The sequence below is a fragment of the Neoarius graeffei genome, chromosome 8, assembly GCF_027579695.1.
Source record: "Neoarius graeffei isolate fNeoGra1 chromosome 8, fNeoGra1.pri, whole genome shotgun sequence".
In the NCBI taxonomy this organism is placed as follows: domain Eukaryota; kingdom Metazoa; phylum Chordata; class Actinopteri; order Siluriformes; family Ariidae; genus Neoarius; species Neoarius graeffei.
In genome coordinates, this window is record NC_083576.1 from 73,612,201 (window position 1) to 73,631,165 (window position 18,965).

The 18,965-nt window shown below is 42.3% G+C and overlaps 1 protein-coding gene across 2 annotated transcripts in view; it reads left to right on the forward strand.

The window, feature by feature from the left end:
* The window catches only part of nt5dc3 (5'-nucleotidase domain containing 3), a 37,797-nt gene that overhangs the window by 8,762 nt on the left and 10,070 nt on the right, over positions 1–18,965 (forward strand). For both annotated transcript variants that reach the window (XM_060928212.1, XM_060928214.1), the window contains 5 exons: positions 6,641–6,701; positions 6,877–6,979; positions 9,120–9,221; positions 9,351–9,432; positions 9,615–9,701. In XM_060928212.1, the coding sequence (XP_060784195.1) occupies positions 6,641–6,701; positions 6,877–6,979; positions 9,120–9,221; positions 9,351–9,432; positions 9,615–9,701 (435 nt within the window). The remainder of the gene's footprint in view (positions 1–6,640; positions 6,702–6,876; positions 6,980–9,119; positions 9,222–9,350; positions 9,433–9,614; positions 9,702–18,965) is intronic.

Below are 18,965 nucleotides of genomic sequence, written 5' to 3' on the forward strand. Positions count from 1 at the left end.
CAGGTTCCAAACAGGTTTTCATATTCTAAAAGGCCACTCATAGATCAGAATAACCTCCACAGGCAAAAGTCCAGGAACAGATACAAGCAGAAGCAAGGTCAGCTGCTCATAATACACCTATAATAGCAGACACGGACATAAATGAGTTAATGCTCACATTCACTCAGCAACCGCTGAGCTGTATTCGTCCGTGCTTGCGCTGACTGGTTGTTAGCATAATTAGCATGCTTGGAGGAAAAGTGCCGTTTGATGTTGTATTCCTTTAAAACTGCAACGGTTTCTTTGCAAATAAGGCATACAGCCTTTGATCGGACTTCAGCAAAAAAATATTTAGTTGTCCATTCTTTATTGAACACCCTGCACTCGCTGTCCACTTTTCTTTTTTTAGGACCACTCACTGTAAAGTTTTATCCTGTGTTCTCGAGATCATCAGTGGCATGGGCGCCAGAATGACTTCCATGGCACACGCTGCACCACTCTGCAAATGTAATCTCGCGTGAATACGACTGACTGGAAAGACGGATCTCTAGAACACCTGTCTACGTGATAACACTGACGCTTATAGTTTATAGATCTGCTCAATCGCGTTTATATGATTGTCTTCCGTGGGCCGGATTAAAAACGCCAACGGGCCGGATGTGGCCCGCGGGCCGTAGTTTGCCCACCTCTGCTGTAGACAGTCTTCCAGTTCATGGTAGGTCTGTGTCTTAGTGGTTCTTGGGTTGTTCCTGAACATCTGAACCACTTTCCTCTCAGCTGAGGGGGAAAGTTTGGGTCTTCTTCCAGCAAAGTGACTTGGCAAAATAGCTAAACCTCTCAATAACTTGTACTTGCATACAGTTATTTGAACTGATTATCTTAGAATCTGCATTTGTTTAGAAATGACTCCTAGAGGCATTCCTGACTTGTGTTAAATCTGTGATCCTCTTTGTCAGATCTGCACTGAGCTCCTTGGACTTTCCTGTTGTACTGTATGTTGGTCAATTCAGTGAGTGCTGGTCAAACAAACGCTTTGTATGTTTGCATAGAGAAGCTACCAGCTGTAATAAATCATTATCACTAACAGGAAGTTAAGAGGCCTTGGGTTTGGCAAATTAAGACATTTTGGCGCTTTCAGCACCACTGAATTAATAATCTAATTGAGTGTATGTATATTTTTGACACAGTATGTATAATTTTGAGCCTGTGTTAATTTCAGGAAACACAAAATAACTTGTTCACCAAATTCTTGGGTGTGTGTGGGGTCCCCCCCCCATGAAAGATGCATGTTGCCACAGGAGAGAAAGAATAGTTCAAAGAAGTCACTGAAAGCCCAACATTGCCATGACATTCATGTTTATGATGATGTTCATGTCTGTGGATGTAAACTTGATTTGCAACTCTTTTGGTTTAAGTTAGGTGAGTTAAAAAAAAAAAATAAGTTACATCTTGTGCTAATAGTGAGATTAAAAAATTGTACGAATACAGATCAAGATAATGCGTGACCTTAAATCTTGCTGTTTGCATTGAAGGCAGTAATGTAAATTTAGATTGCCATTTCTGCCTGCACCATCTGTGTGTACTCCTCTATCGAGAGTGGGGTGAGGTGACATAGGAAGTGATGACAGACCAGCTCAGTTATGACGGGTTCTTCAGCTCCAAGAAAGAAAGAGAGTAACAGTCTTTCACTGTCTTCTACGACTGGTCCTTCCTGCGGTTTATATAAATTTTACAAGAAGTGTTGGGCTTCTGTACGTTAATAATGATGTAACGAAATATATTGTTTCATACACCACAGTGCTGCTGAATTCTTGAATCTGATTGGTGTGAAGGTGTTGATTAATTTTCTATAAAAGCAGCTCTGCCAGTAGTTCTGGCTGTAATTCAAATGATAGTTTTCTATAAATTTTCTCTTTCTGATGTGTTATTGTTTCTGTAATAACATGCACAGAGACCTGTATGGCTGTAGAAGTTTCTGATGGTTATAAACCTCTGCCACTCCTGTCAGTACATTTCCTTCATGGGAAGGTCTTCAGGACACATGACTTTGCTGTTTCTTAGTTATATATATATATATATATATATATATATATATATATATATATATATATATATATATAAAAAATCTCCTTCTCACCCCCGGCGGGGGGGTGGTATCCATGTCATCCTCAAGCTCGGGTCCTCTACCAGAGGCCTGGGAGTTTGAGGGTTCTGCGCAGTATCTTCGATGTTCCTAGGACTGCGCTCTTCTGGACTGAGGCTTCAGATGTTGTTCCTGGGATTTGCTGGAGCCACTCTCCCAGTTTGGGGGTTACTGCCCCAAGTGCCCCCACTACCACGGGGACCACGCAACCCTTGACCTTCCACATCCGTTCCAGCTGCTCTTTCAACCCTTGATACTTCTCAAGTTTCTCATGTTCCTTCTTCCTGATGTTTGCGTCAGCTGGGATTGCCACATCTATCACCACCACCTTCTTCTGCTCTTTGTCCACCACCACTATGTCCGGTTGGTTAGCCAGGATCTGTTTGTCAGTCTGGAAGCTGAAGTCCCACAGAATCTTGGCCCTGTTGTTCTCAGCCACCTTCTGTGGTATGGCCCATTGGGACTTGGGTATTTCTATTCCATACTGGTTGCAGATGTTCCTGTATACTATCCCAGCCACTTGGTTGTGCCTCTCCATGTACGCTGATCCAGCTAGCATCTTACACCCTGCTACTATGTGCTGGACTGTTTCAGGGGCTTCTTTGCACAGTCTGCATCTTGGGTCTGATCTACTCTGGTAGATCCTGGCCTCTATGGCTCTTGTGCTTATGGCCTGTTCTTGTGCTGCCATGATTAGTGCCTCTGTGCTGTCTGTCAGTCCTGCATTATCCAGCCACTGGTAGGATTTCTTGATATCAGCCACTTCCTCTATCTGACGGTGGTACATGCCATGTAGGGGTTTGTCTCTCCAGGTTGTCTGTTCCTCCTCCTCCTCCTCTGCACTCTCATCAGGGTTCTGCTGCCTGAGACATTCACTTAGCAGTTCATCCTTTGGGGCCATCTTTCTGATGTATTCTCGGATTTTCGATGTTTCATCCTGGACCGTGGTCTTGACGCTCACTAGCCCTCGGCCTCCCTCTTTCCGCTTAGTGTATAGTCTCAGGGTGCTGGACTTGGGGTGGAACCCTCCATGCATGGTGAGGAGCTTTCTAGTCTTGATATCTGTGGCTTCTATCTCCTCCTTTGGCCAGTTTATGATACCAGCGGGGTATCTGATGACTGGTAGTGCGTACATGTTGATGGCTCGGACCTTGTTTTTACCATTCAGCTGGCTTTTCAGGACCTGCCTTACTCTCTGGAGGTATTTGGCTGTGGTTGACTTCCTTGTGGCCTCTTCATGGTTTCCATTAGCCTGTGGGATGCCAAGGTACTTGTAGCTGTCTTGGATATCACCTATGTTGCCCTCTGGTAGGTCAATCCCTTCAGTCCGGATCATCTTGCCTCTCTTTGAGACCATCCGGCCACACTTGTCCAATCCGAATGACATCCCTATGTCATCGCTGTAGATCCGGGTGGTGTGGATCAGCGAGTCTATTTCTCGCTCGTTCCTGGCATACAGCTTGATGTCATCCATGTAGAGCAGGTGGCTGATTGTTGCCCCACTACGGAATCGGTACCCGTAGCCGCTCTTCGTGATGATCTGACTGAGGGGGTTCAGGCCTATGCAGAACAGCAGTGGTGATAGCGCATCTCCTTGGTATATGCCGCTCTTGATGTTGACTTGGGCAATGGGTTTTGAGTTGGCCTCTAGGGTTGTCTTCCACATTTCCATTGAGTTCTGTATGAAGGTCCTTAGGTTCCTGTTGATCTTATACAGTTCCAGACATTCCAGTATCCATGTGTGTGGCATTGAGTCGTAGGCTTTCTTGTAGTCAATCCAGGCAGTGCACAGGTTGGTCTGTCTCTTCTTACAGTCTCGGGCGACTGTTCTATCGGCCAGTAGCTGGTGCTTGGCTCCTCTGGTGTTACTGCCAATTCCTTTCTGTGCCTCGCTCATGTATTGAGCCACATGCTTACTCATTTTTGCCGCAATGATGCCTGACAGGGCCTTCCATGTTGTGCAGAGACAGGTAATTGGCCGGTAGTTGGATGGGATGGGTCCCTTCTGGGGGTCCTTCATGATTAGGACTGTCCTGCCTTGGGTTAGCCATTCTGGGTGGGTTCCATCCCTCAGCAGCTGGTTCATCTGTGCTGCTAGGCGTTCATGGAGTGCAGTTAGCTTCTTCAGCCAGTACGTATGGATCATATCGGGGCCTGGTGCTGTCCAGCTCTTCATCTTTGACACTCTTTCTTGGACGTCTGCCATTGAGATGGTTACTGGTTCTTGTTCTGGGAGGTTGCTGTGGTCAGCTCTTAGGTCCACTAACCATTGGGCATCGGTGTTGTGTGATGCCTTTCTTTCCCATATGTCTTTCCAGTATTTTTCCACCTCAGCTCTTGGTGGGTCTGACCGGTTGTTGTTCCCCTGCCATTGAGAGTACACCTTGGCTGGTTCAGTGGAGAACAGCTTGTTTATTCTCCTGGCCTCTCCTTCCTTGGTGTATCTCCTCAATCGGGTGGCCAGAGCTGTTAGTCGCTGTTTGGCAGTTTCGAGTGCCTCTGGTATGGAGAGTGAGTTGTACTTCCTGGGCGCCCCTTTATTCACCATGTTCCCTTTCTGTAGTTCAGCTAGCTGGCTAACTTCTCTCCTTGCTGCCTTTATCTTGGCCTCTAATCGTCTCTTCCATGGTGGATACTGTTTGTTATGTCCCGAGCCCACCTTGTGTCCAAGCATCTCCATGATTACTGTTGCTGTACTGTGTATCAGCTTGTTGGTCTCAGTGATGGTTCTTGTGGAGATTGTCTTCAGAGCAGCATTCACATCTACTAGTAGATCTTCTGAAGGTACTTGGCAACTCAGCTTCGGTATTCGTCGGGGGCTCCAGGTTTCCAGTTGGGTCACGATCTTCCTTCTCAGGTCAGCAGCTCTTGTGTTGAGGCTGTTAGCTGTTGGGGCTTGGTACCCAATCTCTGGTTGTGGGGATGATGACATCTCCCCGCTGACCTGTCTTCCTGGCTCCCCCTTGCCGTAGCATCGTTGTTGTATTTCATTAATCTCTAGTTGTGATAGCAGATTTCGATTATGGATGTTGGAACACTGGGCTAATAGCTGTTTCTTTGTTAGCCTTGATTGTGGGTTTCGAAGTATCCAATGGTCCCACATTCTCTGCATGTATCCCCTCTCTCTGGGATTGCTTGTATAGTAGCATTCCAGCAAATCCGTATTTTCTGTCCTCGTCCATCGATGTCTTGTTCCAGTAGCCCATTTCTCATCAGTTTGCCCTGGTTCCCTAGCAACTGACGCAGACCTTGTTGACCCGGGCGACGTCTGAGCCGGTATGACTCTATCAGTTATGTTTTCACTCATTCCTGAGGTAGGCTGATATATCACGAGGGGTTTTTGCCTAAGAACCCTTACTGGATGATGTTTTGCCCCGACCGGGATTCAAACCCCGATCTCCTGCGTCGTAGTCAGTGAGCATTACCACTGTACTATCCAGCTGAATTATATATATATATATATAATTTTTTTTCTTTTGTCTTATTAACTTGAAGAAAGAGAGGCTGGTGATGGAACGACTGTTTATAACTGTTGTAATGTAAGTGATACAGGACCTACCTTGTTTTGTGGGTGTCCTATAATATATATTAAATATAAACAGTTCAATAGTATGACTTGTCAATTGTTAACTAATAAAAATGGCAGTCGGTAGAAAATCACTTTGGTATAAAAGGAATAAATCAATTAGAGGTCCTAATATTAACTCTGCTTTGCATCTCATTGGATTACCTCCACCCTGTTGTTGATTACTTTCCTATAACGGCACACCACCAAGTGTTTTATTCCTTGCTTATTTATTTATTTTTAGCTTGTTATAGGCCTAACATATTTCTAAAGAGCACAACAGGCACAATTCCTGGAAATAGAATGTACTGGTCTTGCCAAAGGTGTGCCAGAATATTATTTTATTTGTCCGTCATCATCAATAAAGAGCTAATTTCAGTGTAATATAGATAGATAGATTGGTGTTCAAGCAGCACTGTGGGTTCGGTGCAGATGCATTTTATTTTCCATGAGGTATCAGTTTCCCAATAAAATTTTTACTACGTCTTCTAAAACTTTTTGAATGAGTCCCTAAATTGAGGTAAAGTTTGGGAGAAAAACCAAACTCGAGGTCCCTGTAAATTTCCATCCATCGTTTTCTCCAGTTGTTGCTGTTCAACACAAAGCAGAACCTACTCGGAGTTCTGGCACATGGTCTCAGCACACGTTCTCCCCTTTCTCCAGGTCAACAATTACTCTCCATGACGCTTAATTAACGTAAAGGTCAGCACTTTGTTCTCGCATAATAGAATTTTGCTTAGGATTCAGGGAAGGCAGCACTGGTGTTTTTCTGTTCATGCAGGATAAGTGCCCATAGGTGTCACTTTTTCTTGAGTAAATTAATGAGAGCCCTCACAGAAGGGAGACTGGCATGCCTGCCGTGTCCATTTGGCTTCTTTGAAGTTGAACGCTGGGTCTTTGTTCTTAGCTTTGAGATGTACTTTAAACGCCTTCTTTATTTTCCGTGTTTCCAGGAAGCCATAAGAGACGTCCATGTGAAGGGAATCCTGTATCGAGCCGTGGAGGCAGATATAGGTAAACTGTTTGTTTCAGACTTTTTTTTTCCTGTTACAAATAATTCATTGGAGTAAATTGATCATACAAAGACAGTTTAGAAAAGTTCCTGTGAACTAAATATAGTATAAACATAGTAATGTGTCAGTATATTATTTACCAATCTTCCTTTTTATCTTTTTTCCTTCTTTTGTAGAGAAGTATATCTGTTATGGTGAACAGACCCATGGGGTTTTAAAAAAGCTTTCAGCAAATGGAAAGAAAATGTTTCTAATCACCAACAGCCCCCTGGATTTTGTGTAAGTACATGTACATGGCCTTTACACTTCAGTTTTTTTCCTCCTTCCCCCTCCTCTCTTCCCCATATCTTATTCTTTTTATATTTGTATGTGTAAATACTTAACTTCTAGATAAATTAAAATAAAATTTCCTCTATTTCTTTTTTCTGTTTATCTGTAATGATGCTGCTGGAATCTTAATTTCCCTGAGGGAACCCTCCCAAAGGGATCAATAAAGTTTTATCTAATCTATTTCTACATATACACACAAAGGAACAGCTGGAGTATTTTGAATAGACTGGACATACAGTGGTGCTTGAAAGTTTGTAAACCCTTTAGAATTTTCAATATATCCACCAATACATATAAGAAACCCCAGTTAAACAAATGAGACAAAAATATTATACTTGCTCATTTATTTATTGAGGAAAATGATCCAATATTACATATCTGTGAGTGGCAAAAGTATGTGAACCTCTAGGATTAGCAGTTAATTTGAAGGTGAAATTAGTCAGGTGTTTTCAATTAGTGGGATGACAATCAGGTGTGAGTGGGCACCCTGTTTTATTTAAAGAAAAGGGATCTATCAAAGTCTGATCTTCACAACACATGTTTGTGGAAGTGTATCATGGCACGAACAAAGGAGATTTCTGAGGACATCAGAAAAAGCGTTGTTGATGCTCATTAGGCTGGAAAGGGTTACAAAACCATCTCTAAAGAGTTTGGACTCCACCAATCCACAGTCAGACAGATTGTGTACAAATGGAGGAAATTCAAGACCATTGTTACCCTCTCCAGGAGTGGTCGAACAACAAAGATCACTCCAAGAGCAAGGCGTGTAATAGTCGGCGAGGTCACAAAGGACCCAAAGGTTTCTAAGCAACCGAAGGCCTCTCTCACATTGGCTAATGTTAATGTTCATGAGTCCACCATCAGGAGAACACTGAACAACAATGGTGTGCATGGCAGGGTTGCAAGGAGAAAGCCACTGCTCTCCAAAAAGAACATTGCTGCTCATCTGCAGTTTGCTAAAGATCATGTGGACAAGCCAGAAGGCTATTGGAAAAATGTTTTGTGGACGGATGAGACCAAAATAGAACTTTTTGGTTTAAATGAGAAGCATTATGGTTGGAGAAAGGAAAACACTGCATTGCAGCATAAGAACCTTATCCCATCTGTGAAACATGGTGGTGGTAGTATCATGGTTTGGGCTTGTTTGCTGTATCTGGGCCAGGACGGCTTACCATCATTGATGGAACAATGAATTCTGAATTATACCAGCGAATTCTAAAGGAAAATGTCAGGACATCTGTCCATGAACTGAATCTCAAGAGAAGGTGGGTCATGCAGTAAGACAACGACCCTAAGCACACAAGTCATTCTACCAAAGAATGGTTAAAGAAGAATAAAGTTAATGTTTTGGAATGGCCAAGTCAAAGTCCTGACCTTAATCCAATGGAAATGTTGTGGAAGGACCTGAAGCGAGCAGTACATGTGAGGAAACCCACCAACATCCCAGAGTTGAAGCTGTTCTGTACGGAGGAACGGGCTAACATTCCTCCAAGCCGTTGTGCAGGACTGATCAACAGTTACTGGAAACGTTTAGTTGCAGTTATTGCTGCACAAGGGGGTCACACCAGATACTGAAAGCAAAGGTTCACATACTTTTGCCACTCACAGATATGTAATATTGGATCATTTTCCTCAATAAATAAATGGCCAAGTATAATTTTGTCTCATTTGTTTAACTGGGTTCTCTTTATCTACTTTTAGGACTTGTGTGAAAATCTGATGATGTTTTAGGTCATATTTATGCAGAAATATAGAAAATTCTAAAGAGTTCACAAACTTTCAAGCATCACTGTAGATACTTGAAGTATCTACAGTGTAACAATACAATTGATTTTTACATGAAAAAATGTTTTGCTGTATTTACAGTCATTTATTTTAAACTATCCTTGACCTCTGTTATAAAAGTCAGTTTTGATTAAACTTGTGTGAAAATCTGATGATGTTTTAGGTCATATTTATGCAGAAATATAGAAAATTCTAAAGAGTTCACGAATTTTCAAGCACCACTGTATATGCCGCCTTTAATCTGGTGCTCGCTAAGGACAGGCTTCTGTAAATGCTTTGTGTTTGTGCTTATGTCTTTGTTTAGAGATCGGGGAATGAACTACATTGTTGGAAAAGACTGGAGGGACCTATTTGATGTTGTCATAGTGCAGGCTGACAAGCCAAGTTTCTTCAACGACCGTAGAAAGTGAGTTCCAGGAAGTTGGCAGTGTTGAATTAAACTTGTATAAGTGACATTCAGACACAGTAACAAGCACCTTGTTGATTTTTCTTTCCACAAATGTAAGCATGTGTCTCTGTCTGTCTGTCTTTAAAGGCCATTCAGACGAGTTACTGATAAAGGAGTGTTGCTATGGGATAGAATTCATCACCTGGAGAAGGGGCAGATTTATAAACAGGTACTGTATGCCCTTTAGGCAGAATCTAGAAATGGCAGACAGCTCATGTATATTCTCCCAGTGCCACTCCTATCCTGTACATTCAGAAGTTTGAAATATAGCACTGGAGCCTTGTCATGACTGTGTTTTTTATTTTTTTTTTTTTTAGATTGTAAGAGTTATGTGCATTTCTTTGTTTCCAGGGAAACCTGTATGAGTTCTTGAGACTCACTGGCTGGAGGGGCTCGAAGGTTTTATATTTTGGAGACCACATCTACAGTGACCTTGCTGTAAGCAACACATGCGTATGCATACTAGAACTAAGCATAAAGACTGAGAAAATATTTCAGCCAAGCGCCTCTGAGTTGCCATGTTTGCATGCAGATTTCGGTAATACAACAGAAACAATATCAGTATATTACAGGCATACTATCGTGTTTTAATGTAATCCACTGCATTTGTACCATATGTTAGATTAAAGAAAAGAAAGAACCTGTTTAATCAAAACTGACTTTTATAACAGAGGTCAAGGATAGTTTAAAATAAATGACTGTAAATACAGCAAAACATTTTTTCATGTAAAAATCAATTGTATTGTTACACTGTAGATACTTCAAGTATCTACAGTGATGCTTGAAAGTTTGTGAACCCTTTAGAATTTTCTATATTTCTGCATAAATATGACCTAAAACATCATCAGATTTTCACACAAGTCCTAAAAGTAGATAAAGTGAACCCAGTTAAACAAATGAGACAACAATATTATACTTGGTCATTTATTTATTGAGGAAAATGATCCAATATTACATATCTGTGAGTGGCAAAAGTATGTGAACCTTTGCTTTCAGTATCTGGTGTGACCCCCTTGTGCAGCAATAACTGCAACTAAACGTTTGCGGTAACTGTTGATCAGTCCTGCACACCAGCTTGGAGGAATTTTAGCCCGTTCCTCCGTACAGAACAGCTTCAACTCTGGGATGTTGGTGGATTTCCTCACATGAACTGCTCGCTTCAGGTCCTTCCACAACATTTCCATTGGATTAAGGTCAGGACTTTGACTTGGCCATTCCAAAACATTAACTTTATTCTTCTTTAACCATTCTTTGGTAGAACGACTTGTGTGCTTAGGGTCGTTGTCTTGCTGCATGACCCACCTTCTCTTGAGATTCAGTTCATGGACAGATGTCCTGACATTTCCCTTTAGAATTCGCTGGTATAATTCAGAATTCATTGTTCCATCAATGATGGCAAGCCGTCCTGGTCCAGATGCAGCAAAACAGGCCCAAACCATGATACTACCACCGCCATGTTTCACAGATGGGGATAAGGTTCTAATGCTGGAATGAAATGTTTTCCTTTCTCCAACCATAACGCTTCTCATTTAAACCAAGTAGTTTTATTTTGGTCTCATCTGTCCACAAAACATTTTTCCAATAGCCTTCTGGCTTCATACATGAAAATCCCTCACCTTTTGGCGAAATTCGCCGTTTTGAAACCAAAATGGGTGACCTACGTGAATCGTGTAGATCCGATGAGAAAAAAAATTGGGGGGGTTTGATATTGACCCAAAGGGCAAGGAGGTCGCTTCGCATCCATAGACAGTTCGTGCCGGTTTGCGCCTCCTCCTCCTGCTTTGATATTGACGCGATAGCAACGAGTACATCTCGCTGCGAAGGGCAAGCAGCATCATTTCGCGCCTCTTCTCCTGCTGGCCAGAGCGTGCACACATCAGTCAGAGTGCAGACCAGACCACCAGAAGCTGGATTGAGTCATCGGACTGAATTTCCTACTTTTTTCAAACTTTCCTGATTGCTATCAAAACAAACAAAACTTCCGGCTTGATTACGTCAGCATTCAAAAGAGGGTGCGCGCGTCTTTTGACAATCCCTGTGTCCGAAATTGCTCGCTACTCACTACATAGACCCCTTCGCAGTAAACGTCATTCATACGTAAGCGGAAATTGCGCGCGCAGCCTGGACTCAAAAAAGACTCAGCGAATGCCTAGTTGTTGTGTTGTCGGGCGTCAGAATCGTAGCAGTGATGGGGTTAAAATGTTCAGAATTCCAGCAGGATCTCACCCATTCCAAAAAAATCGCCGATGTCTATGACTACAAGCCATCAAACGTGTAGACTGGGATGAAAGCACCATCAAAAATGTGCGGGTTTGCAGCGCCCACTTCATCACAGGTAAGATCAGGCTATTTATTAAATCTCTTTTTTTATTCTTTCTAGTCTTCGTTTATTGATGTAGCAAAATACTTTGGTAACGTTTGTCTGATTAGCTGGGTCATAGTTACACAATGTAATGAATATTGTTAGCATGTTAACTTAGCTTTGCATGCAATTTTGTTTGTAGGAGAGGTCTCGCTTGACTCAAGCAGTCCAGATTTTGTGCCATCATTATTTGTGTATGCCGAAAATCACAATTTTAAAGCAAGGATGGAAAGGTAAAATTGTGTGCCCTCACTCTAAATGCCAACTTACGTTGACTGCTGTAACCTAGCTCCCGCCCCGTTCAGTTTCATTTCTGCTCTCTGCCTCTCGCTTTTTACGCAGCTCTGATTTCTCTTAGCTGCACTCTTTACACTATCATTCCTTTCATGCCATTACCTCCTGCAAATTGCTGTTTAGCGTTGGTATTTGCTGTTGTAGCTAAAGCTAAAGGTACGAGCAGAGGTGGAAAGAGTACTAAAATATTATACTCAAGTACAAGTACTGTTACTCTGATGAAATTTTACTTAAGTACAAGTAAAGTTACCAGACAAAAAATCTACTCAAGTAAAAGTAAAAAGTAGATCATTTAAAATGTACTTTGAGTAAAAGTAAAACGTTACTTTTAACAATGGGTGTTTTCTGCCTCCATTGTGTTGTGCAAAAATGAAAAAGAAGAGGAAACAAGGATATATGTACATCTCAACCCAGATGTTTTATTTAAAGGAAGTGTATCAAATTGAATGCTTAGGATAATGCTGCATTAAAACTGAGACAAACAAAAAAGGTCAATACACACAGTCATGTCGTTTACATCGCCCTGACCACACACAAAGCATTGTACACGAAATATGAAAGTGAAATGTTGCACCGAAATCTCGTAGCTTGCCTGTGTGCACTGTGTGTTATTGAACAATTCAATTCAAACATTATTTGTTTTGCTTAGTATTCCTTTCTGGCCTGTTGGATGTAGAATGGTAGGAGGACTGATCACGTCAGGTTGGCGAGCTAACTTGCTTGCATGATTAGCCAACCGAATAACAGACTAGTTACCGTTATGTTACAGTACCAACAGGTTGCTACTTCAACATTAGCAATGCCATCCACTATTTTTGGAATATAACCAGCCTATTGTCGGTTTTACTATGGAAAGGAAACATTATGATCGGGGCGCAGATACGTTTTTTGAACTGGGGGGGACAAAAAAATGGGGGGGACAAAGCTGCCAGCAAACCAACCCCGATATGCCTGTCAAACTTGTTGTGGGTAACCACAGCAACCAAGCTCGAGCTCACAACCTGTGCAGTCTGCGCAGCTCAACCAACCGAATATCAGTCTTTGTTTTGTTTTATGTGAGTTGTTGCAACTATGTATACACTGCTGTGCACCTCAATAAACCGAATGGTAATTAGTCTTTTGATTTTTCCGTGAGGTTTGCCTTATGCAAAGAAAGACAGCATAGATGTTTTTTCCTCCCTATAAGTGGGGGGGACCGAACGAGGTGAATTTAAATCTGGGTGGGACAAATCCCACCCGTCCCACCCTCTATCTGCGCCCGTGATTATGATACCAATGACAATACTTACCTCAACATGCTTGCGCAGATTAGACGTCGAATTTTTGTATGCCGCAATGGTTGTCTTCTTGGGCACACATAATCTGCATTGCATAATGAAACTGTCATCCCTTTTCTCTACGAAGCTGAAGTGATCATATATGTAGGGCCAGGGGTGCACTTCATTACTGGAAGAAATTGCGTTTTCTGCAGGGTCGTCCACCACAGGTTCCTCGGTCTCCTTCATGTCCGCAGGGGCGCTTTATCAACACCCGTGGCCCAGGGGCTAGGCCCCTCATAGGCTACCTGTCAACCCTACCCTTACTGTTGGCCAGGAAAACACTCTTATTTTATTTGCAATACGTGTCAAGCATTTACAGTGTAAGCGCGTAATTAGCCTAGAAGCCTACAATAGGTTACGTTTGGCTCAGCGTAGCTGTGCAAGGCCCACGCTCACATCGCTCAACACATCCGACCACAGAGGGAGAGAAGAACGTGCGCATTATCATTACAGAGCCGGTTCTGATTATTACCACGGACAGGACAGTGATACTGCGTAACTTTCACACAGGGGCATGGCCAGAGATAACCACACAAGCGTGCGTGCGCTATAATGTAGACCTATGTGTTGTAAACATAAAACACACACACCTACAGACAAGTCCTTTTAAAAAAATAAAATACATAAAAATAGCTCGGCGGCATGAAAACAAACATTCACTGCAAGTCAAGGTACTTGGCTCGGCGGCCACATGAAACGTAAACACCATGGACAGCGGCCAAACTCATAACTCTACAGACCGAAATACACGAAACCAAGTCCTACTAGGGTCTATTTTACCGATCTATGTTCAAGCATCATGCAAGTCTTCCTTCTCCTTGAATAAGACCGTGCGTTCAACTGCCTTTTTGACATGACTGCATCGAAATACCACTTGCAACAATATTTCACGCACTCCATCAAGAAAAAAGTTAAACATGATGAACACGGGCATACTGTTTTGAGCATACGATTTTTTAAAAAGAAACTAGCTACATCAAAGTCCTTCAATAAACCCATCCTTTAGCGCAAATGAGCTTAGCCTAGTTCAAAGCATGACGCTAGCAGTAGCTGCATACAGTAAGGCAAAATCATGTGGGCCTTTCGTCAACAACAAGCCACGGCGGGCAAACATTAATAATCAAGCGTCCTTACCTTAAAACGTTGTCTTGACCACAGAACTTCTCAAGTATTTCACTTAAATCCACACGGGTTAACAACACACCCAACACAGCTAGCGAGAAATGTGGATCTGCGCTAGCTTTGTATTGCTATTCCCCTCAGTATGCTTACTCTGTCTGCTGCCTGAACTGTGACAATTATAGGCTACAATCTTTTCATCAATTTCTTCAGTAGATGCCATTTTAGACATTTTATTATCCCCATGGAAATATGCTATTATACTAACAGGATTATAACTCAAATCACAGCCCCCCGAAGCCCCCCCCTTAAAGCGCCGGTGCATGTCCGCCATCGTCTGTGTGAGACTCGCGCGCGTGACAACTGTCCTTCCCGTGATTCATTTCCAGAACGCATTTCCCCTTCTCTGTTTTAGCCTTTTTTTTTTTTTACTCAGTAACGGTTGTGATGTAAAATGTACCGAAGTACACTACTTAAAAGAAAACATACTTAAGTAAAAGTACACTCTTTAAAAATTACTTGAAAAAGTATAAGTACACAAAAAAGCTACTCAAGTACAGTAACGTGAGTAATGTAATTCGTTACTTTCCACCTCTGGGTACGAGTATATATCTGGCCATTGTATACCAGGGAACTTACTAACATCGTCCATCCACTCTTTAATTAAATACGGATCCGGTAGGCGATGTCCACTTGTTAGAGTTAACTTATTTATGTAGCATTCTCGATCTTGTAACGACAATTGTTTTGCATAATCTGACAGCTCATAATGCCGGTCTATGGGCAGCGCCATTGTTTCTGAGTCCAGGCTGCGCGCGTATCCTGGCAACGGTCGGTTTGTTTACAAACATGCGAAGGGGTCTATAGGGCACTGTATAGTGGAGACGCCATTTTGTAGTGCTGTCCGTGCTGAAAGAAATCAAATTAAAAGTCTCAAATTTGATTTAATAAAAGACAGCAGCAAAGAAGAAAGTATTCAGCCTTGATTTAAAAAGAACTGAAAGCTGCAGGTACTTCCATATCTTGGCAGGCTGAGTGGTATGCTGGGGCACCTCTTGCCAGCAGACCAGGATATCCAGAGGGAACTTGTGCAGTTCAGTGTTGACCTGACCATCCCCAGCTTCAAGGAGGGAGAGAGCATCGTGGAGTGGTGGAGTCATGTCTTCAACAAACCAGACAAGTACCCCTCCCTGGGTGCACTGGTTAAGTGTTGCCTCTCCATCTTTCATGGACCTAGAGTCGAGTCCTCATTTAGTCTGATGAATGATGTAATTGATCAAAGGAGTGGCAACATGAATGTGGAAACATTTAATGCAATACAGACGGTCAAGTACACGCTGATGTCCAGGGGGAAGACAACTATGCAGCTCTTTAGAAGGGAGGACGTGAAGTTTGGGGAAGTGGACAGAACATTGTGCAAGAACATTAACTCTGCAGCAGCCACAAACAAACACCAGCAGAGGGTGAACAAGGAGGAAAAGCAGCAGAGCAAGTATGGCTCTCAAGCAACTTGCAGTGCTCAGCAGGCCAAGAAACAGACTGCTGAAGGAGAGAAGCGGGCAAGGCTGAAACATGTGGCAACTCGGCGAAAGCAGGCCATGGAGACACTGGTGATCCAGGCAAATAAAAGGAAAAAATGATCACTATTCCTTGTGTGTTCTCCACTTTCTTCGTTCTATTATTCGCATTTTTTCCAGGGCATAATTTCACTATAACTACATGTATTTGAATTTGTATTTGTACTGTATGTCCTTGTGCAAATGTCAATACAGTATACTTAGTAAGGAGGCTATAATATTTATTCTGGGGGAGGACCCCCCCAAACAAAATAAAACAACACCAGAGGCCACGTCACCACTCGCGCACCGTTCTCACCTTTTTCACTCCTGACCCGTTTTCATGCGTGTGGCTTGTCCACATGATCTTTAGTAAACTGCAGACGAGCAGCAATGTTCTTTTTGGAGAGCAGTGGCTTTCTCCTTGCAACCCTGCCATGCGCACCATTTGTTGTTCAGTGTTCTCCTGATGGTGGACTCATGAACATTAGCCAATGTGAGAGAGGCCTTCAGTTGCTTAGAAGTTACCCTGGGGTCCTTTGTGACCTCGCCGACTATTACATGCCTTGCTCTTGAAGTGATCTTTGTTGGTCGACCACTTCTGGGGAGGGTAACAATGGTCTTGAATTTCCTCCGTTTGTATACAGTCTGTCTGACTGTGGATTGGTGGAGTCCAAACTTTTTAGAGACGGTTCTGTAACCTTTTACAGCCTCCTACAGCATCAACAACGCTTTTTCTGAGGTCCTCAGAAATCTCCTTTGTTCGTGCCATGATACACTTCCACAAACGTGTTGTGAAGATCAGACTTTGATAGATCCCTGTTCTTTAAATAAAACAGGGTGCCCACTCACACCTGATTGTCATCCCATTGATTGAAAACACCTGACTCTAATTTCACCTTCAAATTAGAAGAAACCTTTATTCGTCACATGCACACTTCAAGCACAGTGAAATTCATCCTCTGCATTTAACCCATCTGAAGCAGTGAACACACGCACACACTCAGAGCAGTGGGCAGCCACACCAAAGTGCCCGGGGAGCAGTCAGGGGTCAGGTACCTTGCTCAAGGGCACCTCAGCCCAAGGTCGCCCCACATCAACCTAACTGCATGTCTTTGGATTGTGGGGGGAACCGGAGCACCCAGAGGAAACCCACGCAGACACGGGGAGAACATGCAAGCTCCACACAGAAAGGCCCTCGCTGGCTGCTGGGTTCGAACCCGGAGCCTTCTTGTTGTGAGATGACCGTGCTAACCACTACACCACCGTGCCGCCTAACTTAGCTTAACTGCTAATCCTAGAGGTTCACATACTTTTGCCACTCACAGATCTGTAATATTGGATTGTTTTCGTCAATAAATAAATGACCAAGTATAATTTTGGCTCATTTGTTTAACTGGGTTCTTTTTATCTACTTTTAGGACTTGTGTGAAAATCTGATGATGTTTTAGGTCATATTTAGGCAGAAATATAGAAAATTCTAAAGGGTTCACAAACTTTCAAGCACCACTGTATATTTCTATATTAAATGCAATAAGTAGAGATACCACTCCTATCTCTACCAACACTGAAACCTTGAGTATCGGCGGATACCGTTACCTAGCCAGTATTTTTCTTTCAAGACTACTGAGCTTTTTAAAATGATTTTTATCTGAAGCATTTCATGTTTTTTTAAAAAAAAAAAAAGGAAAAATGTATGGCTCAAGAAATGACTTGCACAAAACAGCAACCTTTTAATTTGGTTCAAGTCAGACACAACAAAATCACTTGCATTACAAATGTAAATAACTATAATAAATTATAAATATAAATGTGTTGAAAATGTGTTGCAGGATCACAAATAATTAGCTTTTTTTCCCCCTCCAATATCACTTCCACCAATTTTTGCTAGTCTCTAATAATAAATATTAAATGTACTATTCAGCAAAACGTATCAAAGACAGACTTTAAATATTAATATTAAGTTATAAAAATAATTATATACAAATAATGTATTTTTCTTGTGTTCTGTTATGTAATGTTGTATTTTCCTCTAATTATCAAGCCATCCATCCATATAGTACCAATCAACAGTTTGGACATGTACCTTCTTTTATTTTTATTAATTAAGAAACATTATGTCTTAAATCAGAGGTGGGCAAACTACGGCCCGCGGGCCACATCCGGCCCGTTGGCGTTTTTAATCCGGCCCGCGGAAGACAATCATATAAACGCGATTGAGCAGATCTATAAACTATAAGCGTCAGTGTTATCACGTAGACAGGTGTTCTAGAGATCCGTCTTTCCAGTCAGTCGTATTCACGCGAGATTACATTTGCAGAGTGGTGCAGCGCGTGCCATGGAAGTCATTCTGGCGCCCGTGCCACTGATGATCTCGAGAACACAGGATAAAACTTTACAGTGAGTGGTCCTAAAAAAAGAAAAGTGGACAGCGAGTGCAGGGTGTTCAATAAAGAATGGACAACTAAATATTTTTTTGCTGAAGTCCGATCAAAGGCTGTATGCCTTATTTGCAAAGAAACCGTTGCAGTTTTAAAGGAATATAACATCAAACGGCACTTTTCCTCCAAGCATGCTAATTATGCTAACAATCAGTCAGCGCAAGCACGGATGAATACAGCTCAGCGGTTGCTGAGTGAATGTGAGTATTAACTCATTTATGTCCCTGTCTGCTATTATAGGTGTATTATGAGCAGCTGACCTTGCTTTTGCCTGTGGAGGTTATTCTGATCTATGAGTGGCCTTTTGGAATATGAAAACCTGTTTGGAACCTGTGTTTTGATTTTTTGAGGACTGGAAATATTTCAGTGAGTGACTTTGAACCTGAAAACCAGTTTGGAGTTTTTTGCTTTCTTGAGCTGTTTTGTTTGATTTTGTGGGCTGGATGGATCCAGTGCCAAACCATTGAACTGCAAATATGTTGGCATGATGTGGTACCCAAACTGTTGAACTGCAAACATTTTGGAATGGTGTGGTACCTCTCCTACTAATGGTGGTTGGTTGTACTGGCAGGCTGGAAGTGGATGCTTAAAAAAAAAAAACACTCAGGTGT